Raw genomic sequence first — 26,411 nt, 5'->3', positions numbered from 1 at the left:
TAAATTTCAACCCGGCACCCCTTAATCTCCCAAATACCTCTGACAAATTTTCAACAGCCTGTTCAAATGTGGGAGCGTGGACCAATACATCATCCAAATAGACTCGGCAAGTCTGCCACGGTAAGCCAATTAAGACACGTTCCATCAGACGCTCAAACGTGGCAGGGGCATTGCACAATCCAAAGGGCATGACGACAAACTGCCAGAGACCCTTCGCTGTGGTGAACGCTGTTTTCTCCCTCGCCTCTTTATCCATTTCCACCTGCCAATAACCACTCTTTAAATCCAATGTGGAGAACCATTTTGAGCCAGAAACGGCATCGAGGGTGTCATCAATCCTTGGCAGGGGATACGAGTCCTTGAGTGTCACATGATTGAGCTGGCGGTAGTCCACACAGAACCGAGTGGTCCCATCCTTCTTCTTCACCAGCACAATGGGTGACACCCAAGGACTCACCGAGGGCTCGATAAATCCGGCTTTCCATTTTGCTCACCTGTTCCTCTGCCTCCTCTTTCTTAGCGAAAGGGAGCCGCCTCGGCGGTTGGCGAACAGGCCGAGCCTCACCAGTACTAATTTGGTGCCTGACGAGACTCGTGCGTCCAACATCCTCGGGGGAGAGAGAAAAAACACCCAAGTTCTTACCAACCAAATTGTGCAATGTCTCTACCTGCTCCGATGTTAGGCCCTCTTCAGAGCGTGTCATCATGTCCCGCACTCCCTCTGACCAATCACATTTCCCCAAATTTTGCCCTCCTTCCGGCTGTACTGGCAAGCATGTGGATCCACCTCATCCGGTGACCTCTACTACACTAACTGCATTTGGCTACGATGGCTCCGCCCCTTACAGTGCGGGGGCTGTCGGACAAGTTGAGCAGCCTGACTGCCAGCATAGGCCCACGGGTGTCTACGAGGGTGCGACCCACCATTAATCCCTCCATCCCCTGCGAGGACCCATGACTCCACTAGCCCCAGCTGGCCAATGGGTTGAGCACCTGCTGCTAACTCTGCCATCACCACTCTCTCGGACCTGGGAGGCACGGTCACAGTGCGTGGCACCTCCAGCCACGTCCCCTGCACCTCCTCGTCATCCCCCAGTCCCACCAACTGCAGCCTCTCGGTGCCCAACCACATGTGACCATGCCCAAGGTCTAATTGGCAGTCATGTTCCACCAGGAAACTCAGTCCCAACAGACACTGATCGCACACCCCCGCCACCCACACAACCACGCTGACCTCCAGGCCACCCAACTCCATCCTCACCACTCCGCGTCCCAATATTGGTGCCGTTGCCCCCGTAGCTAGTTGAAGGCTGTGTCCTTCTACCCTCTCAATTTTGTCCCAGCCTCCAACACTCTGGTCTAGCACACCCGGATTGATAATGGTGTCACTGGCTCCAGTGTCCACCACAGCCTCACAAAATTCTCCCTTAATTTTGCATCGAACCCTTAGATTACCTGTGCCAATTTGTCTGCAATTCACTACTTCCACCAAAGGAGGGCGCTTCTCCACACACTTGCCAGCCGAGCATGGCCCCGTATGCTCGGCTCGTTCTAGTTTCCCGCACACTCTATTGCTATTGGCCCAGGCCGAGGTGGTGGTCCTCTGTCTGGCGCCTGTGGACCTACTGGGGGCCCCCTCCTTTCTGGGCTGCGAAGCCTGTCAGGAGGTGGGGGCCCATATGGTTGCCGACAATTCCTCTGACTGTGCCCTCTTCTCCCACATCTAAAACAAGTCCCCAAGAACGGACCCCTCTGGTAGCCAGGCGGAGCACCCCTTTCTCCCGGCCCAGCCCGATAAAAATCAGGCCGTCCCAATGGCCAACCTGGACCAAACTGTCGTGACTCGCTTCCTGCAAATTTGCCCCCGGTCAAATTTGTCAGCTGGCGGCTGATTCCCCTTAACATTCGCCCTATGTCATCCTCTGGCTTTTCCTGATCCTGCACCTCGGCCTGCCGTACCGTCACAGGTGCCCTCTCCGATGCGCGGTTCGACCTTCTCAAAAAGGTCAGTCTCGCCGCGCATTCCGCCACCCGGTGCACCGTGGGTGGGTCCTGTAACTCCACCAACGTCCGGACCTCGGGATCAGGAAGAGCCGCCATAAATTTTTCTATCGCCAACTTGTCCCACGCCTGTGCTGGTAGGTCCCTGTATGCTATCCTCACAGATTGGTATATATCCTGGGCCAGCTCCTGCAACGTCTCGTTAGGCTTTTGCCTGCGATGCAGCAGCTGTGGCCTGACCAGGTCGCACCTTGCGCCTGTCCCGTACCTGTTATTCAAGGCCTCACAGATGGCCTTGCTGGTCAATATTCCCTCGGGGACTACGTTTAACACGTCTGCGGCTGACCCCCGCAGTGTCGCCACCAGATTCCCCATGCGCTCCCGCTCTCCCCAACCATTGAGCTGAGACACACACTCAAATTGTGTCAGGAAAGCCTCGAGGCTCCCTGATCCGTCAAAATGTACGAGGGGATTGTTTTTCCAGAGACTCTATTCCCCGATTCCTCTCTGTCCAAATCCAGTCCGGGGCCAAAACACCCCCCCCAACTGGGTATTCCGTTTCGGAGCCTCTGGTGTCCAAATGCGGCTCGTGGTGAGGGTCTCCTGGGTCACCTTAATCTGATCCTGAAGATGTTTAACCGACCTACTCACCTCTTCCCTCAGGCTCTCCTGAACCCGACCAACCTCCTCCTTGATGGTATTGTCCCAGGTCTCCAGTCGCTCCTGCATAAAATCACTCACCCTTTCATTATCCATTTGCGGCCCCCACATGCCTTTCTCAATTAACCCTTGCTCCTGCTCTTTTATGCGGGTTTACAACCCTTTCACCTCCTCCGCCAATTTGCCCCCCTGTCGGTTGAGCAGTCCCCATTCCTCACTCTGCTGTAGCATTCTGGCATCCACCCGGCCCCGATAGCCTTCCAGGTCCCCATTTGCTTTATCAATTCGACCCTCCAACGCTTCCCCCTTTCGGACAGCCTGGGTCACGCCCTACTCTATTTTTGACATTAATTCTGTCCGTATCGATTCACTTGCCACCCCCTATGGCTTTTTCCATCTTCCCCTCTCTAGTTTCTACTTTATCCTCCAATTCCCCCAGTCTGCCCATAATTTGGTTTTGCACACTCCCTTCTATGCCATCAATTCGTTTCCCCAGCTATTGTGCCATTTCCCCAATTTTTCCTTCCAATTTTTCCATCCTCTCCTTCATTTGTTCATTCATTCGTTCATTCACTTTTCCCTCCAATCCCTCAATTTTGCTGTCCATCCCTTTGATCTGTTCTTTCAAACCCTCCTTTAGTTGCGGATGGCCATTTGCCCCTCCATGTTTTTTGTTTGGGCATTAATTTTGTTCTCCAATTGCTCGTTCTGAGCATTCATTTCCCCTTTTAATCCATTAATTTGGTCACTCATATCCTTCAGTCCTTCCCTCCATTCATTCATTCCCCTGGGACTCCATTTTGTTTTTCATTTCTCCCATGTCATTACTCATTCCCTCCATTTTATTTTCCAGCCCATCAATTTTATTAATCTGAGCATCCATTAATTCCTTTAAAAATTTCATTAAAGCCTGGTCGTCTCTGGGGGCCGTCCCACTTGTTCCCGGCTCCCCGGTAGGGGAGGGGCATAAGTTGGTGCTCGGGACGAGGGAGGTTCCAAGGCTCACCTCTGCATCTAATTCCCCTATTTCCGGCTCACTCCCGACGCTGACGGAGGCCTCGCTGCGTACCTCCATCTCGTCAATCTCCGACATCCGCCTTCCGGAAGATTGTTTCTCGCGCGCGTATTTATTTTAATAATTCCAGTAACACAATTTAAATTTGACGAAGACGCGATATAGCGCTCCGTATGTCCAATTGGCTATACAAATTTCTCCGCCTCGCCTATAAAAATTTTGCGTTCGAACGTCGGGTGCAATGTACGCCCGACCGTGTCGATGTCTCGCCGCGGACAAAAAAAATATTTGTCCGACGGGTTCGAATCCTACACTTCTGACCACTTGTCACGCAACCGCGATTAACACCACAGTTGCGGATGGCCAATTGCGAGGCTTTAACTCCCGAGGGGAGAACTCAACAGCGGATTCCAAATCAAACACTTAAACTAAAGTTAAACGCGCGGAATGGCGGGACGGGACACAGCAAAGCTCCTCCGCCTTATCTATTAAAATCCAACAGGAAACTGCGTTCAGATATATTCAGAAAATAATATAAGGATTTATTAACGGTTCCGAGAACAAAGAAATATGATGCTCTAAACCCCCTATATGGAGTACTCCCGCTCAACAGAGTTATTAAACAAACCACAGGGCAGACGACGAAATGAACAAAGAGGGTGTGTGTGTGTGGTGCGCTCTTAGCTTTGCTCGCTCGGGAGCGTGGCGTGGAGATCGTGCAAGCCTCGGATGGCTAGGCCCTGACACGTGGGCGGGAGTGGCCTCCCCGACGCGACTCGCTCGCCGACTCCAGCCCTCTCGCGCCGCAATTCTCAAACGCTCGCCCCGTCCGAAGGACCACGGTTTCTGGGGCTGTCGTCTCTGCCCGGCGCCTTGGAGATCGTGAGTGGTTGGCGATGGTGCGCAAGAGGCCACGAATACGGCCACCAACGGGGCGAACCTCGGCACGACAGCCGCCCACGCAAGCACGCGATCCAATCGCAGGGAAGATGGAGGGAACGAAGGCAGGAAAGAACGAGAGGGGACCCTGTCCAGTGCACTCTATCACGACAGAATCCTCGTGTCCAACTGCTCTGCCTCGTGTCCAACTCCGAACTCTTCTTCTCCTTCGTGTCGTCACTTCCCTCACGCCCTGTCCCGCCCTCTCGTGACGTCCATTCGTCCGCCCTTCCCCCTTTCGTCAAAAGATCCACCCCCTTCTCATCGTGTCTCAGCAGGGTGCGTTTCGGTCGGTGTTGTTCCATTGATGTGAAAGGGAAGGGAATTAATTAATGTAGGTGCGCTAGGGGCATGAATTCCTACTGTCTAGGTGCGATGCCAAAAGGGACATTGGATTGACCACAGGGGTGGGAAAACACACAAAGTTACCCTTATCGCCCTAACTACTTAGCACTTCCTGTCCCCGTGCAGGAAATATATACGCAATTATCCCGGCATACGCCTACACATACTAACTTAAAGGTACATAGTGGGTTCTTGCTATCGCGACATCCCGGAGCATTTTACCTACTCAGATCTACTCTGCTCTACATATTGCTCTACCAAATTCATAACAATATATATATATATATATATATATATATATATATATATATATATATATATATATATATATATATATAAAAGATCGAGGCTCGTGTAAGAGCAAACAGTAATCACAAAAAAAAAAAAAGGAGGCAAAGAAAACATCATAAAGGGAGCGGGAGACAAGATGGGGAGAGAGAGGGAAGCACTCAAGTACAACAGTAGTAGAGAAAAGGGACATCGGAATATCTGTGGGAGGGAAAGGGCTTGGGGGGGGGGGGGGGGAGGAAGCGTGGGAAGATGGGAGAGGTAAAGACCACATGGACACAGCGAGGACTTCCAGGAAAGAAGTTGGTATTTCAAAAAAGTGGATCTGGGATGAATTAACGGGGGTAGAAAAGATCAAGGTTTTGGATGGGGGAAGATAAGAGATGGTGGTGAACAGCTGTTTTAAAGACCTGGAGGGAGGAGTGGGATTAAACCAACTTGAGTTGATTGACTTGACTTTATTGTTGTTTATTGACTTGACTTGATTGTTGTTGATTGATTGACTTGATTGTTGTTGATTGATTGAGTTGATGTGATTGAGTGGGAGCCTTTCCACCAACTTCCACCACTTCCGGAATTGTTTGATTATTTGTGTTTAAATGTCTGGTGATTGTTTTGTATTTATTTATGCCAATGTGTACCTGAATATTACTGTCATTAATCAAAAAGGCTTTGGCACTCTCGAGCGATTCTTTTTTTAACCCAACAAAACGAACTTTTTATTTTTAAATTTCTCTTCTTTTGCCAAAAATACTTCCAGACAGTCACTGATGAACCTCTGAAACTTGGCAAAGATCGGTTCAGCCATCTCTGAGAAAATGGCGACAAACACACACACACACAGACAAAGTAACGGCTCTCTCATATAGTAGATTGATTATTGGGATATTTAACATCCACTTTTGACTTTTATGCTCATTAAGGCTAAATTGCGTCAATGCAGGTGAATATGAAAAAAACATCAAACTATATTCCCCATGGTGAGTCGATCATATATTTGTATAAAGTTTCTCATTGACCTGTTAAGTGGTTCTGGAGAAGAAGGCTTTATTTACGTTTTTAATATCAATCCAATATGACCTCCAGATCACGAGACCGATGACATCGTAAATTTAATTCCTCACTCACATTGGATCGCAGATCAGATTTATGAAGTTTTAGATTTTTTGGATAAGGATTTCGATTCAACCAATTATGGCTGGAATACCACTTCACTGATGACGCCATCATTATCACCCTATATACCCCAAGTAGAGTTGATGACACATGCAATGTTTCAATTTTTTCGTTGAGTGGTTTCAGAGAAAAAAACATGTTCAAATCATTTCCTTTTATCCAATATGGTTGCCATACCATGTGACCTATGACCTCAGAGTTGTCAATAAAATTTTATGCATGGGGAGTCCGTCCTGTATTTTTAGTTTTGCCTCGGTCGGACAAGCAGTGCATGGAAAAACTTTTTTAAAGCAAAAATATATAGACGTGGACAGACAGACAGGCAGACAGGCGTTGTAATAGTCTCATATCCCCTTTGGGGCAAGAATAACAATGTGAAGGATGTTTTGTCTCCAAACAAGATACATGGACAAACCTTTGGGCACAGATTACAAAATAGGAAGTGTTTGTAACCAGATGCTAATAAAAAGCTATAAATATGAGAAAGTCATGTGAACATCATTTATCTGTGAGTAACTCATTGAATTAAACTCAAAAATCATTTGAGGACACAAATAAACTGTAACAATAATTACTACAATGTCACAGGTTCAGGAAGTGGAGACATCTGCTGTGCTGTTCCTGCATGGATGATCCAACTCAACAAGGCAATCGATTATATCTCATTCTCAATCCATAATGTGAAGAACCACAACTTCCCCAAGTCACATCATCAAACACATCAACCATCAACTCATTTGAACATATTTCCTCATTGTGGTGTCATATAAGCCACGAGGAAAAACCACTCCCAAGAAGGCTCAAACCGCAGTATCTCCCTTACAGATGGTGCAGTAACAAAAATGACAAAACTACGAAAGATTCCCTCACCCTGTCGATATTACCTGTAGATATACCTGAGGATGCCCATCAAAAGCCTGAACTGTTGTTTTGTATTTTAGTCATCTTGAGGGATTTCAGATGGCCCTGATTTTTCATGGGAATCATTTCCATGTCCGGCTTAAGTGAACCCAAGGAGGTAAGGATGAACGTCAACATTTGGATTGGTTGCACTTGGACCAGCCAAGGCAGCCAGCCATATTATCCTCTTCCTGAAGATGATGAGTGAGCCAGTCGGGTTTGTCATCATAGTCTAATATTGATTGGGTAATTCTCCTAAGATAAGCTCATTTACAACAAATATCGACTCAATGTTATTCACATTTACACCTTCTGCCAGATATGAACCTATATTAACCTCTATGACGTCACTCTAGTGTTCTCACCAATCGGTGATGACTTTACTCTGATTGACTAAAGTGTTAAGTAATCTATAATAATAAAAGGCAATGTGTGTCCATTACTTTGTCAGTCAGTGTGTCTCCAACATAACTCCAAAACCATGAAACCTAGTAGGCCCCAAACTTTGCGACTTTCTAAGGGAACTCCAATGGAGTGCATGAATGAAAAGTGGATGTTTGGATAAATCTCAACACTCCTTTTTAAGATAATTAACCAGCTTGTTAAATTATAACAAAATCAGTCTTTATCCTCGGTCAGCCCGCTATCCCTCACAGGGGTCTTGAGTTTAGGCCTGCTCAAAAATGCCTTGTCTTGGAACAGGCCGCAACGGTTTCTGCACGATTAAGCGTTCAAAATGTGTTTTTTCACTTTCCTCACTCACATCTTCGAATGTCTGATCTTCATACCGACGAATCACTGTATTAAACTCTTTAAACAATGCTACCTTTCACTTGCCAAGAAGCGGTTCCTTATCAACCGTTTTGTTGGAGTAGATATATTTATTTATATAAATATTTAAACAAAGAAGCACACTAACCCTATGACATGACGCTGACATCATGTGCATAAATGATACCAACACATTACCTCCAAACTAGGAGGCATCCGTGTGGTACTCAAGTCTCAATGTATGTATATATATACAGTAGATATATTTATTTATATATATATTTATATAGAAACCACCTCGGACCCCCTGGAGGTCTTAACCCCCACCAGGGTCCGGTGACCCTGCTGGCTCGAGACACCTGCTCGGGCGGCGCCCCGATGGACAAGAGACGACACACTCCACCAGACTCCCCTTGGGGCCCAGGTCGTACCATGACACCCATGGTCAGACCCCACGTCCAAATCTCGCCAGCACAGCCCCCCAGCTGGCCGGCATCACCAAATTTCGAAAGGGACAACTTTTCCCCGAGACCATCCCCAATGACCTCTCCTGGTCGAAATTCCACAGCCCGGGGACCAATTCCCACGAAGGCTGTTCCAAATCAAATTCCCATTGCGATTTGATTTTTGATTTTCTTTAAAAAAATTTGACCTCGCGTGTCCAATCTCCACCTGGTCAACCGCTTCCTCAATGGTATTGTCCCAGGTCTTCAGCCGCTGTGTCAAATCATGCTCATCCCCATCCCCAATCAATTCTGTCCCCACCAGGCCTTCATCAATAAATACCTTGGTCCGGTTCCGTAACACGGACCTCCAATATCTTTACCCCCTGTTGCTCTGCACAACCACCCTGGTGCAGCAAAATTTCAAATTGCTCCATGCAAATTGCTGGTATGTTGCGGCATCCACACCAGCCCCAAATCCTTCCAGGCCTTCATGTAACAAACATTCCCCATTTAAATTTGCACACTCCTCATTTACTTCAAACACTCCCCATTCGCCTCCAAACGTGCCACCTCCCGTTTTAAGTCAAATTCCGTTGCAATTCCCTGCTCCTGTGCCCCATCACCACCATTCTTTTGTTCTTCCTTCAATTCACTCGTCCATCCAACAATTTTTCCAGTTTGAGAATTAATTTGCTCACTCATTCCCTTCATTTAAATCTTTTTTTCATCCATTTTGTTATTCATTCCCCTCATATCGTTACTCATTCCCTTCATTTCTCCCCTCAATTGTTCACTCTGAGCATTCACTTCATTCCTTTGGGCATCCATTTTGTTATTCATTTCTTTCATTTCTCCCCTCAATTCGCCCAATAATTGAGCCAGGCCCTGGTCGGGTATCGCGGCTGCTCCATTCGTTTCCCGCCATGGGACAGGGGGGTTCCACCACTACCCTACAATTCCCCTATATTTGGCCCACTTCCATAGCCTTCAACATCCCCAACTCGTTCATCCATACCACTCCCTTCCTCCATCCGCGGTGAGGAAGTCGTTTTCCCGCGCGCGTATTTAATTTTACCTCAGAAAAGCAAATTATAATTTTTCGAAAACGCGATGTTGCGTCTCGCACGCCCAATTGACTATACAAATTTTATCGCCTCCAACTAAAAAATTTTTTTTTTATCCAAATGCTGGGCGCAATTTGCACCCAGTCGGTGTCGATCTAACACCCTCGGACACCGAGTGTCCGCTAGAGTCCAGATCCCTACTGCCTGACACCCATTTTACACAGAGGGTAGAGGATGATGTGGTTGAGCTTGAACGTGGTTGGATGTCAATGAAAGCTAGTCTGTTGGGAGCCGTTGGTGAGGTATGTGGATGGACAAAAGGACCACCGAGGCACTCGGAAACATGGTGGTGGGATGATGAAGTTGGAAAGAGGATTGACGAGAAGAGGAAGAAGTTCAAGGAGTGGCAGAAGGCGAAGGGTACGGGAGCAGAAACAGCAGAGCATGAAAGTTATAAGGCAGCCAGGAAGGCTGCAAAGAAAGAGGTAGCAAAGGCGCAGGAGGCATGTAGGAAAATGTTCGGAGAACGCTTGGATTCGGAAGAGGGTCAGAAAGCAGTATTCAGGATTGCAAAGCAGATAGCGAAAGAGAGGTATGATGTGATGGGGGTGAGTTGCTTGAAGGTTGAAGTGGGACAAATCGTTGTCGACCCAGATGGAATGAAAGGAAGATGGAAAAGATATATGGAAATGCTGTTGAATACAGAGAATGAATGGGATGGCAACATAGAGAGTAACCCTGTTTTAGGACCGGCAGAGAAGATAACTGAGAAGGAAGTTGAGGAAGCGATTAAAGCAATGAAGGGTAGAAAAGCGGGAGGGCCGACGGGAGTTGTGGGAGATATGTTGAAGGCAGCAGGAAGTTGGGGTGTGAAGAGAATGACAGAGATCTGTAATCTGGTGGTGAAAGAAGGCCGCATTCCAGTGGCTTGGGAACTGAGTACCCTCATCCCTTTATACAAGGGGAAAGGTGACCCTCTGGAGTGTGGCTCGTACCGAGCGATAAAGTTATTGGAGCATGGAATGAAGGTATTGGAAAGGGTGTTGGAGAGGAGGATAAGGAAGAAAGTGAAGATCGACGAAATGCAGTTTGGATTCATGCCAGGAAGAGGAACGACAGACGCGCTTTTCATTGTGAGGCAGTTGCAGGAGAAGTACATGGAGAAGAGGAAGAAGTTGTTTCTTGGGTTTGTTGATCTGGAGAAAGCATTCGATAGGGTACCACGCAAAGTATTGACATGGGCATTGAGGAAGTTAGGAGTGGAGGAATGGTTGATCAGAGTTGTGATGGCAATGTACAAAAGAGCGCGCACAGCTGTAAGGACGAAGGACGGGAACAGTGGTGAGTTTGAGGTGAAGGTGGGAATGCATCAGGGGTCGGTACTAAGTCCACTACTATTTGTAGCTGTGATGGAGGTGCTGGCTCAGAACGTAAAGGAGGGTTTACCGTGGGAGTTGTTGTATGCAGATGATCTGGTGTTGATTGCGGAAAGTATGGATGGACTGAAGGAAAAGATGAGCACGTGGAAGGAATGTATGGAGACAAAAGGTCTGAAGGTGAATATCGGAAAGACGAAGGTGATGGCAAGTGGTAAAGCATGTGGTGAGGTGGAAAGAACTGGGAAGTGGCCCTGTGCTGTGTGTAGGAAGGGTGTCGGAGTGAACTCCATTCAATGTACAATGTGCGCTGAGTGGGTTCATCAAAAATGTAGTGGTCTGAGAGGGTCATTAACCAGTGTGGCAGCTACATTCAAATGTAAGGTGTGCACAGAAGGAGCTGCAGATGGAGGAAATGTTGAGTTGGATCTTGGAGACGGCGTGAAGCTGGAAGGTGTGAAAAGATTTTGCTACCTCGGAGACATGCTGAATGGAGAAGGTGGATCAGACTCGGCAACGGTTGCTCGAGTGAGATGTGCATGGAAGAAGTTTCGGGAACTGGGTGGCGTGCTGATGATGAGGGGAGTGTCGTTGAAGCTGAAGGGAAAGGTGTATGCTGCATGTGTGAGAAGTGTTATGATTTATGGGAGCGAGACATGGGTAATGAACGAAGAGCAGCAACGAAGGTTGGAAAGGGTGGAAATGCGAATGGTTCGGTGGATGTGTGGAGTATCGTTGAGAGAGAGAAAGACAAATGATGAATTGCGAAAGATGCTGGGAATAGAGCCTATGATTGATGCTGTGAAGAGGAACAGGTTGAGATGGTTTGGTCATGTGTTGAGGAAGGATGAAAGTGACTGGTTGAGAAGAGTGATGGAAATGAATGTAGAAGGAAGCAGAGGACGGGGAAGACCGAAAAAGACTTGGCTAAAGATGGTGGAAGAAGAAATGCGGGCAAGGGGGTTAACAAGGAGAGATGCAGAAAATAGGGCAAAATGGAGAAGATTGTCATGGGGCAAGGCTAACCCCCGCTCTAGCAGGGAAAATGGCCTTTAAAATGCATGTTGTTGTTGTTGTTACAATGATTTGGAAGAAGAAGAGACACAGGGCAGTCTTAATCAGTCTTACTTACAGTCACGTGAAAAAGTAAGTACACCCCATGTAAAGTTTTGACCTTTTCAACATATTTCAACATGCAGCTATTTGATCTTCATTTCAACAATATTGATAGATCAAGGTGATATAATATAACAAATATCATGAAACATTTACCTTTTGTAGTCCATTTTATAATTTAAATAAACATAAATGCAAGTTTCGCATGTGGAAAAATAAAGTACACCCCTACATTTGTCACTACTTCAAATACCTAAAATTAGGATCAGGTGCACCAGCTCAGTTGCAAATGATTAGAACATCGTTAGAGAGGATCTTGGAGGGATCTGTCTTATTTAAACCTCAGACATTTAGTTTGGTTTGCTCTTTGTTGTTGAAGTGCGCGGCGTCACCATGCCTAGATCAAAAGAGCGCTCTGAGGCCTTCAGAAAGAAGGTTATAGATGCCTACGAGTCTGGGAAGGGATTTAAAAAGATCTCCAAACAATTTGAAATAAATCATTCGACTGTCCAGACGATCATCCACAAGTGGAGAAGATTCCAAACAACTGCCAACTTGTTCAAGCCAGGCCGCCCCAGCAAGTTCAGCCTGAGAGCAGACCGCAAGATGCTGAAAGAAGTCTCGAAGAACCCCAGAATGTCATCACGGGACCTACAGGTAGCTCTTGCCACTGTTGATGTCAAAGTGCCCGAGTCTACCATTAGAAAGAGGCTGCACAAATTTGATCTACATGGGAGGTGTGCCTGGAGGAAACCTTTGCTGTCCAGAAAGAACATCAGGGAAAGACTAAGGTTTGCCAATGAACACCTGGGCAAAGACCAGCACTTCTGGAACAATGTGCTCTGGACAGATGAGTCAAAGGTAGAGCTATTTGGCCACAGTACCAGAAGACATGTTTGGCGAAAACCAAAGACAGCATTTGACCACAAGAACCTGATACCAACTGTAAAGCATGGTGGTGGAAATATTATGGTTTGGGGCTGCTTTGCTGCATAAGGGCCTGGGCAGCTCACCATCATTGAATCCACTATTAATTCTTCATTGTACCAGAGGGTGCTTGAGTATAATGTGAGGCCATCTGTCGGAAAGTTGAAGCTCAACTGAAGGTGGACCTTGCAACATGACAATGACCCTAAACATACCAGTAAATCCATCAAGGAAAGGCTGAAAAGAAAGAAATGGAGGGTTCTGGAATGGCCAAGTCAAAGCCCGGGTCTAAATCCCATCGAGATGTTGTGGGAGGATTTGAAACGAGCTGTGCATGCAGGAAACCCCTCAAAAATTGCACAGCTGAAATAATTCTGCATGGAGGAGTGGGCAAAAATTTCTCCCAGTCGATGTCAGAGACTGGTACACAGTTATAAGAAATGCCTACTTGAGGTTGTTTCTGCCAAAGGGGACAATACCACCTATTAGATCCAAGGGTGTACTTACTTTTTCCACATGCGAAATTTGCATTTATGTTTATTTAAATTATACAATGGACTACATAGCTGTATGTTGAAATATGTTGAAAAAGTCAAAACTTTACATGGGGTGTACTTACTTTTTCACGTGACTGTGTAAAACTCAGACAATGGGCCCACATACACAAACAGGGAGATGGAGGAAGAGGAGTTCGCGCGCAAAGCGCGCCTGCTTCGGTCGCTCTGGGAACAGCTCACCTGGTGTGGCCCCCTGGCGGTCACAGCACGTGTCCCGGCGAAGGCAGGCAGGCAGGAAAATCCTCGCGGTGCGTATATCGGCAAAGGCAGGCAGAAGGAAAATACGCGTGTCTGTGGCCCGGTGCGGGTCGTCTTTACAGTGCGATTAATACTGCGCGGAGCACGGGGAGCAGGGCAAAGTTCGTATACACAGAGTTATTCAGTTCCTCCGACATGACTCGACACAACGCAATCTCACGCGCATCTTCTCACAACTCCGATTCGTAACTCTTCTCACCCGAACTGCTCTGACTCTCAACGCATAACTCAGCGTGTCTCCTCTGGGGTCTGACGTGGGGGGCTCTGGGCACAGGGTTATATCGCCCCGCCCTAGCCCACATCAAATGTTGCAAACCCCGGCTCTTGTGCCAGTGGTAAGCCACTCCCCTCGAGCCCTGATTGGCGGCTCGTTCTTACCGGTCACTCCCACTCCTCCTGCCCCGCCTTCCTTCGGCCTCGGTCGACTTGTTCAGGCCTGCCTCATGGTATTTTGCGCCAAAACCAAAAGCATTGAAGCATAATAAGGGCACCTAATTTTCACTGGCCTACTCCGCAAAACTAACACAGGAAAAGGACTACGCTTACATTTACTAAGAAATAACTGAACTATTGCGAGGCTGCATGTTGTCGTGTAACTAACTAGGAGGGGAAATTAACCTTTATTATAGAACCACAAAACCGCAACAATATTTACCGATATGAACAGTGATGTGGCTTTTATTGAAATTATTCAAATACTGCTTAGATTTTGAGGAGAATTATGAACCTGCCACGAATGTGGAAGTGGACAGATGACGGCAATGCGCGGGTTTGATAATATCCAAATACAACCGTCATTTAAAACAGTATCTTGTTAAAGTATCAATTGATGATTGGAATTGAGTGAATACAATTACGATTTTGAATTCGTAATTGTATTCACCCACCCCTACGGAACTTCACATCAGAATTTCAACATTTGTTTGTCACGAATGTTGTTAAAAGTTTTTATTTATTTATTAATGTTATTTAATTTGTGATTGGAGTTATGTTGTTTGGAATGAAAAAAGAGATATTGAGTTTAAGTGAATGAGGACATGCCGTGATGGTTTCTACTTTCTAAACATGAAATTCGCGGATCGCCAAATGCAGATTCGCCACGGACCCACGATCAATGTTCTATACGTGAACGTACCCGTTTGTTTGTGAACGGGTACGTTTTTCATGGAAGTCCTTCACAAACTTGCTGACCATGTCTGATGTGTGACAAAAGGTGCTACAGGAATGTGGAAGTTATTGGTTTCATGCTTTAGCATTCGCCGTTTCTGCATTGTCTGTTTGCTTCTAGCCTCTCACCCGTGCATAGCACGGGTACCTCACCAGTAATAATAATGTAGTATTTCGAATATCATTTTTGTTGATTTTGTGAGTTCATTTTGAGAGGAATTGTGGAAAATTAAAATAAAGAAATTCCATATCGACCGACTCTTTTATTTTCAATCATAAATACAACAGGGGGGTTACGACTTCCTTTCATACACACTTTGCATACATTGCTTTGCATTAATGTTTGTACTTTAAATAACTTGTACATAATGTGCATAATCCCATGGGAATAATGCGATTCCCTGATAATTTGTAGGAGCTGTTTGGGAATAAGTTAACTCTTGATCAGAGCAATGGAGATCCTACAGATTTTGACAAGAGAAGGGACAGGAACAGACCAGCTGGTTTTGGTACAGCCACAGTTTAGTGAGTTTGGTTAGTTTGTCAAACACTCCACGAGGAAGAGACTTCAGCTGGTTTTGGTCCAGTTCCAGATGTGTGAGTTGTGTTAGTTTATCAAACACTCCACTAGGAAGAGACGGAAGCTGGTTTTGGTCCAGATCCAGGATTGTTAGTTTGGTAACATCAAATTTAACAGCAAAATATATCTGTCGTACATCCGGTAATGACATTAAATTATTTACTCTCAGTGATTATTTGTTTTTATATTTGGAGATTATTTGGCTTTTGTCGTTTTCAAGGATTTTGATAATCTTGCTATAATTCACCAAATATCCATCTGTTCGTCTGTTCCCAGGTCCTGCAAAAACGGCGGAACCGATCGCAACGATATATTGGGTGGGTACTCCTGGGACCCCATGGAGTAAAATAGGCTGTATTGTTTTTCCAATTTTCCAGTTTTTCCAAACACGATGGAAAAATATTTACCGATATGAACAGTGATGTGGCTTTTTTTGAAATTCTTCAAATACTGCTTAGAATTTGATGAGAATTATGAACCTGCCGCGAATGTGGAAGTGGACAGATGACGGCAATGTGCGGGTTTGATAATATCCAAACACAACCGTCATTTAAAACTGTATCTTGTTAAAGTATCAATTGATGATTGGAATTGAGTGAAAACAATTACGATTTTGAATTCGTAATTGTATTCACCCACCCGTATGGAACTTCACATCAGGATTTATACATTTGTTTATGTCACGAATGTTGTTAAAAGTTTATTTTTTATATTAATGCTATTTAATTTGTGATTGGAGTTATGTTGTTTGGAATGAAAAAAGAGATATCGAGTTCAAGTGAATGAGGACATGCCGGGATGGTTTCTACTTTCTAAACGTGAAACTTGCGGATCGCCATATGCAGATTCGCCATGGACGGCAATGTATAAAAGAGCGCGCACAGCTGTAAGGACGAAGGACGGGAACAGTGGTGAGTTTGAGGTGAAGGTGGGAGTGCATCAGGGGTCGGTACTAAGTCCACTAGTATTTGTAGCTGTGATGGAGGTGCTGGATCTGAACGTAAAGGAGGGTGTACTGTGGGAGTTGTTGTATGCAGATGATCTGGTGTTGATTGCAGAAAGTATGGATGGACTGAAGGAGAAGATGAACAAGTGGAAGTAATGTATGGAGACAAAAGGTCTGAAGGTGAATATCGGAAAATCGAAGGTGATGGCAAGTGGTAAAGCATGTGGTCAGGTGGAAAGAACTGGGAAGTGGCCATGTGCTTTGTGCAGGAAGGGTGTCGGAGTGAATTCCATTCAATGTACAATGTGTGCTGAGTGGGTTCATCAAAAATGTAGTGGTTTGAGAGGGTCATTAACCAGTGTGGCAGCTACAATCAAGTGTTCGGTGTGCAAAGAGGGAGCTGCAGATGAAGGAAATGTTGAGTTGGATCTTGGAGACGGCGTGAAGCTGGAAGGTGTGAAAACATTTTTGTTACCTAGGAGATGTGCTGAATGGAGAAGGTGGATCAGACTTGGCAACGGTTGCTTGAGTGAGATGTGCATGGAAGAAGTTTCGGGAACTGACTGGCATGCTGACGAGGAGGGGAGTGCCGTTGAAGCTAAAGGGAAAGGTGAATGCTGCATGTGTGAGAAGTGTTATGATTTATGGGAGCGAGACATGGGTAATGAACGTAGAGCAGCAACGAAGGCTGGAAAGGGTGGAAATGCGAATGGTTCAGTGGATGTGTGGAGTATCGTTGAGAGAGAGGAAGACAAATGATGAATTGCGAAAGAAGATGGGAATAGAGCCTGTGATGGATGCTGTGAAGAGGAACAGGTTGAGATGGTTTGGTCATGTGTTGAGGAAGGATGAAAGCGACTGGTGTAGAAGAGTGATGGAAATGAATGTAGAAGGAAGTAGAGGACGGGGAAGACCGAGAAAGACTTGGCTAAAGATGGTGGAAGAAGAAATGCGGGCAAGGGGGTTAACAAGGGGAGATGCAGAAAATAGGGCAAAATGGAGAAGATTGTCATGGGTACCGCAAGGCTAACCCCCGCTCTTGCAAGGAAAATGGCTTTAAAATGCCTGTTGTTGTTGTTGTTTTGATTATTTGTTTTTATATTTGGGGATTATTGGCTTTTGTAGTTGTCCTCATTTTGATAATAATAACAATGTTGTAGTTTTTAAACATCATTATTGTTGATTTTGTGTGTTTTGTGAATCCAGAGGGTCAGATAATCATTGCTGGGACGAATGCGGGCCCATTGGATGTTATAAAGCCAGGTGTACTGAAGGCTGGTCACGTGACTGGGTCAAGACTTAAAGAAAACACAAGAAGAATAAAGACCTTCCACCAGGTGTTGTAAAAACATAAAATACCCACAAATGAAAGGAACAAGATCAGTGGCGACACCACAACGAAAAACACCAAAGTTCATCCTCATCATATCATGGACCTCAGGAGTTTTTATACCAAAAAACATGTTGGTGAAGTCTTTAGGTGAAACATGGAAGCAGCTTGGACGTGATGGTACCCAACAGGTGAATCATTCTGACCTGATGATACCTCGCAGGTGAATCATTCTGATTTGATAATACCTATCAGGTGAATCATTCTGATTTGATGATACCTCGCAGGTGAATCATTCTGATTTGATAATACCTATCAGGTGAATCATTCTGACCTGATGATACCGAGCAGGTGAATCATTCTGATTTGATGATCCCGAGCAGGTGAATCATTCTGATCTGATGATACCGAGCAGGTGAATCATTCTGATTTGATAATACCTATCAGGTGAATCATTCTGATCTGATGATACCGAGCAGGTGAATCATTCTGATTTGATAATACCTATCAGGTGAATCATTCTGATCTGACGATACCGAGCAGGTAAATCATTCTGATCTGATGATCCCGAGCAGGTGAATCATTCTGATCTGATGATACTAAGCAGGTGAATCATTCTGATCTGACGATACCAAGCAGGTGAATCATTCTGATTTGATAATACCTATCAGGTGAATCATTCTGACCTGATGATACCTCGAATGTGAATCATTCTGATTTGATAATACCTATCAGGTGAATCATGCTGATCTGACGATACCGAGCAGGTAAATCATTCTGATCTGATGATCCCGAGCAGGTGAATCATTCTGATTTGATGATACCGAGCAGGTGAATCATTCTGATTTGATGACATCTCACAGGTGAATCACTCAGACCTGATTATTCCCAACAGGTGAATTACGCAGACCTGATTTGACCCAACAGGTGAATCAGCTATATTTGGACCATCTGTCTAATAACATAACACTGATCCGGTGTCTGTGTGTCCGTTTGTGTGTTCACACTTGCCCGGTCCGTTTCTTCTCCAAAATGTGAGGATGTGCTCACCGACGAGCGCCAGACACTGTGACATGTTCTTGGAAAAACATCAAACTGATGAATTTCATATTTAATTTTGAGAGAAGTAACACAGGTACCGCACCTTCCTAAACCATGCATTTAAAAATAACTTTCAAATTAATCGTTTATTCCTGAATTTGACAAAGTAATTTCATATTATCTCATGAAAGTGTGAGCTGATGCAAACTACACGCATGTTGCTCATGTCACCACCTCATGTATGGAGTTTCTGTTTTGCTTTCCAAAAAAACAGCTTTAATAAAGCTCCTGTAGATCTTTCAAATGAAATATTACACTTGTCTGGAAGTTCTGCAGATGGAAAAATGTGGATCTGCAAAGCATGTCATTTGATAATGAAAGGAGGAAAGATGCCAGGACCAGGCAAATGTAACAAAATGACACTAAAACCACAATCAACAGAACTGAGAGACCTGAATTCTTTGGAATTAAGACAAATATCACAACGGATCCCTTTCATGATCTTGTTGTTCTTCCACATGGCAAACAACATGGGATCCATGGACCTGCTGTCAATGTCCTTTCCAAGCTCAATGTTGTACGTAAATAGTTTGATCCATCGAAGGTTGATCCAGGTCATCTTACCCTAGATTCAGCAGCCAACAAAACTATTCCTTCAAGATTATCCATCCCCCCTTCGACTCATCCCATCCATCTCTACTCCCCCTCATTCACTCATCCATCCATCTCTACTTCCCCTCATTCACTCATCCATCCATCTCTACTTCCCCTCATTCACTCATCCATCCATCTCTACTTCCCCTCATTCACTCATCCATCCATCTCTACTTCCCCTCATTCACTCATCCATCCATCTCTACTTACCCTCATTCACTCATCCATCCATCCATCCATTCCTCCAACCATTGTCCATGTAAAAGACAATCTGTGTAACCGAGCTATGGTTCCCACATGTTGCCACTCTGGGTAATCTGGATTGAAGTGATCGATTGTGGTTATTGAAACATAGTTCATGTTTTATGTTTGGATTGTATACACAGTATAAACTACAACGGCACTCAGTCGAGAGTATACCTCCACCTGGTCGGCCATATCACTCAATGGTGAATAATCACTCAAAACATTCTGCTGGCCGGATCCAGATTCGGATCTTTACCAAAATCGAACCGATTCTTCCTTGTCACAAACTTCACAAGTATGCTCCACATGTCTTCGTGCTAAAATGGCCTTTCAGAATTTGCAACAGGTCACATGGTTTTGCAGCCATAAATAACTAAAGGGATATATGTAAAAAAAATAATCTTGAACTACCAGATTGATCAACGTAAAACTTAGTGGAACAAGCGTTTTAAATTTCAGTATGATTGGTTGTACGGTTTGGAAGGTAGCAGTTATTATTACGTGAAGTAGAAGAAACTCCACATATTATCTTCTCCAGCCATGTGACTTTTCAGTGTGGCTTTATTTATGATGAAAGCGGGGTTGGGTCAAAGCGGGGTTGTGTCAAAAAGGTGTTGTATGAAGTGTCAAAGGGGGGTTGTGTCCAAAAGGGGTTGTGTGAAAGCAGGAAGGCGGAGGAAATCTGTCATCACTGCCAGCAGGTATAAAGTGGCCGTTCTAGTTACCCTTTATAATTACCATTTAAAGCCCATAATAATTACCCATTATAATTACCCTTCGGCACTCTTTTGAAGCCATGACAAAAACACTTTAGAATTATCCTTCAAAATTACCCTTTATAATTACCCTTTATAACCCATTACGAATAACTCTTTACAATTAACCTTTAGAATTACCCATGCGAATTACCAATTAGAATTACCCTTTATAATTACCCTTTAGCATTAACCTTTAGAATTACCGTTGAGAATTACCCTTTGGAATTACCCTTCAGAATTACCGTTTAGAATTACCTTTTAGCATTATAAATATATATAACCACCTTTAGAGGCCATTTTTCCCCTGCAAAGCGGGGGTTGGCCTTTTTCGGGAACCGTGCTTGTTGTTGTTTTTCGGGTCCCCTTTTTGAAGCAATGTTTTACGGCCGGATGCCCTTCCTGATGCCAACCCTTTTTGCCGCCTTTAACGACAAACAGGGAATTACCAGTGAGCCGGTACTCAATTAGCCGACCTCGGAAGGATGACAGGCTGAGTCAACCCCCCTAGCGTTAATTCAGCGATCGACCGGGATTCGAACCCAGGATCCTAGGAATCCTAAGCCAGCACCCTAGCCGCTAGCCCAACACCAGGGTTAGCATTAACCATTGGAATTACCGTTTAAAATTACCTTTTAGCATTAACCTTTGGAATTACCGTTTAAAATTACCTTTTAGCATTAACCTTTGGAATTACCGTTTAGAATTACCTTTTAGCATTAACCTTTGGAATTACAGTTTAAAATTACCTTTTAGCATTAACCTTTGGAATTACCGTTTAAAATTACCTTTTAGCATTAACCTTTGGAATTACCGTTTAGAATTACCTTTTAGCATTAACCTTAGGAATTACCGTTTAAAATTACCTTTTAGCATTAACCTTTGGAATTACCGTTTAAAATTACCTTTTAGCATTAACCTTTGGAATTACCGTTTAGAATTACCTTTTAGCATTAACCTTTAGAATTACCGTTTAGAATTACCCTTTAGCATTAACCTTTGGAATTACCGTTTAGAATTACCTTTTAGCATTAACCTTTGGAATTACCATTTAGAATTACCTTTTAGCATTAACCTTTAGAATTACCGTTTAAAATTACCTTTTAGCATTAACCTTTAGAATCACCCATTGGAATTACCCTTTGGAATTACCGTTTAGAATTACCTTTTAGCATTAACCTTTAGAATTACCGTTTAAAATTACCTTTTAGCATTAACCTTTAGAATCACCCATTGGAATTACCCTTTGGAATTACCGTTTAAAATTACCTTTTAGCATTAACCTTTGGAATTACCGTTTAGAATTACCTTTTAGCATTAACCTTTGGAATTACCATTTAGAATTACCTTTTAGCATTAACCTTTGGAATTACCGTTTAGAATTACCTTTTAGCATTAACCTTTGGAATTACCGTTTAGAATTACCTTTTAGCATTAACCTTTAGAATCACCCATTGGAATTACCCTTTGGAATTACCGTTTAGAATTACCTTTTGGCATTAACCTTTAGAATTACCGTTTAGAATTACCTTTCAGCATTAACCTTTGGAATTACCATTTAAAATTACCTTTTAGCATTAACCTTTGGAATTACCGTTCAGAATTACCTTTTAGCATTAACCTTTGGAATTACCGTTTAGAATTACCCATTGGAATTACCCTTTGGTATTACCGTTTAGAATTACCTTTTAGCATTAACCTTTAGAATTACCGTTTAGAATTACCTTTTAGCATTAACCTTTAGAATTACCGTTTAGAATTACCTTTTAGCATTAACCTTTGGAATTACCGTTGAGAATTACCCTTTAGGATTACCCTTTGGAATTACCCATTGGAATTACTCTTTGGAATTACCCTTCAGAATTACCCTTTAGAATTACCCTTTAGAATTAAACTTTAGAATTACCGTTTAGAATTACAATTAGCATTACACTTTACAACATCGGTTCTTAACCAGGAGTACCTGTACCCCCTGGGGGTACAACACCTCCAAGCTGGGGGTACGACACACGCTGCCCCAAAATAGTGTTGGGGACTACAAAAAGTATTGTTGGGGCCTGAGACACAAAATAAAGTTCAACAGGTACCCTTGTCAAATGACATTATCCGTTCCAGGATTGGTGACATGAGTAGAGATATCTTGCAGCAGGTGATCGCAGACATCAAAGCCAGTCCTGTCCAAGTGAGTCTTCAGTTAGGTGAGTCAACTAAAGTCCGTTTTTGTGGTCAGTTGTTGGTATTTGTGCAGTACGTGAAGGAGAAAGAAGTGATGGAAGAATTCTTGTTTTGTGAACCGCTGACAACCACAAAAGCAATCGATGTGTTCAATCTCATGAAAGATTTCTTCTTCAAGCCTTTTTTTTTTTTTGTATACAACATCGAGGCTCGTGAGAGAGCCAACATTAATCACACAAAAAGTCAAACCGACACATAAAACACAAAATAAGGGGAGCGGTAGACAAGATGGGGAGAGAGGAGGAAGGACACAAACACAACATTTGAGAGCAGGGACATCGGGAGAAATGTGGGAGGGGGAGGGCTTGGGGGGAGGTGGGAGAGGTATAAAACATATGAACACTGCAAGGACCTCCAGGAAAGAAAGTGGTATTTCAAAAAAGTGTATCTGGGGTGAATTAGCGGGGGTAGAAAAGATCAAGGTTTTGGATGGGGGAAGATAAGAGATGGGTGTGAACAGCTGTTTTAAAGACCTGGTGGGTGGAGTGGGATTAAGGGGAGTGGGGGAGTTTGTTCCAGAGGTGGGAGAAAAGAGGAATGAAAGAGTGAAGGTGAGCAGAGAGTCTTGATTTTGGCAGTTTCACAAGAAGAGGGTTGCAGGCAGATCTTGTGCGACCTGTCAGAGTATTTGGCGGACAGAGCACAGACAGAGCTGGGGGAGCAAGGCCGGAGAGGAGTCGGTAGAAGACAGAAAGACCACCAACCTGCCTGCAGTGAGTGAGTGAAAGGCCCTCACAATCAGCTTAATCGCAGGAGATTCCAATGATTCTGAAAGCTTTGGTTTCAACAGCGTGAAGAGGAGCTAGGTGTGAGGCAGGAGCACCGGCCCAGAGGGGGGAACAGTATTCCATTGAGCTGTGGATGAAAGCCTTGTATGTGGTGAGGAGCTCAGGTGTGCCAAGGAAGGACTTCGCACGACGGAGGATGCCCAGTCGGCGACTGGCTTTGGAGGCTAGCTTGGAAATGTGGTTTTCCCAGGAAAGATCATGGCAGATAGTGAGACCCAAAATCTTGAGCGACAGAACTTCTTGGAGAGGATTGTTGAGAAAGTCGATGGGAGGATTTTCCAGTCGGTCTTTTCGGAGAGACATAGTAAGAGAGTGAGATTTGTCAGGATTGAAAGACACTAGGGCATGCCCGTACGTGGGTGCCCCTTCCTTGCCAAAAAAAAAAAAAAACGCTACCCGTACGCTCTACCCCGCCCGTACGCCCGTAAACAAAAAAAACAACGCTCTTCGCTTCCGCCCTTCGCTCTGACTGAATTGGGAGAAATAATGCGCATAAGAAATCGAGAAATTATTATTTTCTCCGGAAGAAATCGAATTACGAACCGTAATGGCGCACGCGCTCGGCTCGGCTCGCTCTCACATCGGCCACGCCTACGCAACAAAGCGTTCTGTGATTGGCTGCCGGAAGTGAAGTCTTCACTGTCCGGAAGGTCGCAAATCGCAGTTACGATGAATCGCAAATTAGTTTTAATTAGTTTTAAAACATAGTTTAACGGCAACATAGTTTTCCAACGTGAAATAAATGAATACGCTCTCAAATGTGCCGTCCGAGGCAGAGTCTGTTCGCCACGTTCGGCACACGTGATAGCTCGCTGCTCTCTGATTGGTTGAATCGTTTTTTGGACATAGCTCGGTAACTACTTCTCCGATTAATATGAAACCTTGAAAAGGCACATCCTCGGGTCCCCAGCAATATACCTGGCAAGTTAAAAGTATATCGGACCCGTGGTTGTCGAGAAACAGCGGTCACAGACATACAGACATACAAACATACAAACATACAAACATACAAACATACACACAGAGATTACTGGAATTATAGATAGATGTTCCACTTGTTTGACCAGTCTGTGATTTTGTCCAGGTCTGCAGAGAGTGAGGAGGCTGCAGATTGCCGATCTGAAGGATAAGGAATGGAGCGGCAGAGAGTGGAGTCATCAGCAAAGAGGTGGAGAGGATTTTCAAGAGGGTCAGAGAGATGTTGTTCATTGTTGTTGTGTTGTGTTGTATTGTGTTGTTCATTGCTATGGTGATGCTGGTGATTGATTTTGATTCAATGTGATTCTGTATTGTGATTTTCTGGTCTTCTCTAGGATACAAAACGTGAACTGTTCACCTGGCAGAGGTATGCTCTCTACTGAGTGCCGTTCTAATTTTAAATGAGTTTGTTATCGAATGGATTCAGGAACAGACTGGAGCTGGTTGATGTGCAGATCCAGGATTGTTAGTTTGGTAACTTCAAAATTAAACTACAAATGATATCTGAAGTACATCCGGTAATGACATTTAATTATTTACTCTCAGTAATTATTTGTTTATTTGGGGATTATTTGGCTTTTGTAGTTGTTCTGATTTTGATAATAATAATAATGTTGTAGTTTGTCAAAAATCATTGTTGTTGATTTTGTGAGTTTATTTTGAGAGGAATTGTAGAAAATTAAAATAAAGAAATTCCATATCAACCGTTTATTTTTAACCATGAATACAACAGGGGGGTTACCATTTCCTTTAATGCACACTTTGCATACATTGCTTTCCATTAATGTTTATATTTTAAGCAACTTGTACATAATGTGCATAATCCCTCTGGAATAATGGGATTCCATTACACTTTGTCGGAGCTGTTTGGGAATAAGTTAACTCTTGATCAGAGCAATGGAGCTCGTACAGATTTTGACAAGAGAAGGGACAGGCAGAGACTTCAGCTGGTTGTTGTACAGATATAGATGTGTTAGTCTGGTAAGTTTATCAAACACTCCACTGGGTAAAGACTTCAGCTGGTTGTTGTCCAGATCCAGACGTGTGAGTTGTGTTAGTTTATCAAACACTCCACTAGGAAGAGACGGAAGCTGGTTTTGGTCCAGTTCCAGATGTGCGAGTTGTGTTAGTTTATCAAACACTCCACTAGGAAGAGACGGAAGCTGGTTTCGGTCCAGATCCAGACGTGTGAGTTGTGTTAGTTTATCAAACACTCCACTAGGAAGAGACGGAAGCTGGTTTTGGTCCAGATCCAGGATTGTTAGTTTGGTAACATCAAATTTAACAGCAAAATATATCTGTCGTACATCCGGTAATGACATTAAATTATTTACTCTCAGTGATTATTTGTTTTTATATTTGGGGATTATTTGGCTTTTGTAGTTTTCAAGGATTTTGATAATCTTGCTATAATTCACCAAATATCCATCTGTCCATCTGTTCCCAGGTCCCGCAAAAACGGCTGAACCGATCGCAACGATATTTTGGGTGGGTAATCCTGGGACCCCATGGAGTAAAATAGGCTGTATTGTTTTTCCAATTTTCCAATTTTCCAGTTTTTCCAAACACGATGGAAAAATATTTACCGATATGAAGTGATGTGGCTTTTTTTGAAATTCTTCAAATACTGCTTAGATTTTGATGAGAATTATGAACCTGCCGCGAATGTGGAAGTGGACAGATGACGGCAATGTGCGGGTTTGATAATATCCAAACACAACCGTCATTTAAAACAGTATCTTGTTAAAGTATCAATTGATGATTGGAATTGAGTGAAAACAATTACGATTTTGAATTCGTAATTGTATTCACCCACCGGTATGGAACTTCACATCAGGATTTATACATTTGT

The 26,411-nt window shown here is 44.1% G+C and overlaps 1 protein-coding gene across 1 annotated transcript; it reads right to left on the bottom strand.

The window, feature by feature from the left end:
- Window positions 1-15,467: 15,467 nt before the first annotated feature.
- On the bottom strand, window positions 15,468-25,881 carry LOC144892174 (uncharacterized). The gene is made up of 2 exons (XM_078777436.1): window positions 25,492-25,881; window positions 15,468-15,713 (listed from the first exon to the last, which is right to left on the bottom strand). Exons 1-2 carry the CDS (start codon window positions 25,879-25,881, stop codon window positions 15,468-15,470), a joined length of 636 nt encoding a protein of 211 aa, XP_078633562.1.
- Window positions 25,882-26,411: the final 530 nt, after the last annotated feature.

This window comes from Myxine glutinosa, chromosome 5, assembly GCF_964187855.1.
Source record: "Myxine glutinosa chromosome 5, kmMyxGlut1.1, whole genome shotgun sequence".
NCBI classification, from domain to species: domain Eukaryota; kingdom Metazoa; phylum Chordata; class Myxini; order Myxiniformes; family Myxinidae; genus Myxine; species Myxine glutinosa.
This window is presented reverse-complemented; position numbering and strand designations above follow the sequence as displayed.

Bases quoted from the DNA above. Each gene is read 5' to 3' on its own strand.
- LOC144892174 (XM_078777436.1), bottom strand. From the start codon at position 25,881: ATGTCATTACCGGATGTACGACAGATATATTTTGCTGTTAAATTTGAT. The intron at 15,714-25,491 runs GTCCCTTCTCTT...GATGTACGACAG, and splicing joins ACCAGCTGAAGTCTCTGCCT to ATATATTTTGCTGTTAAATT.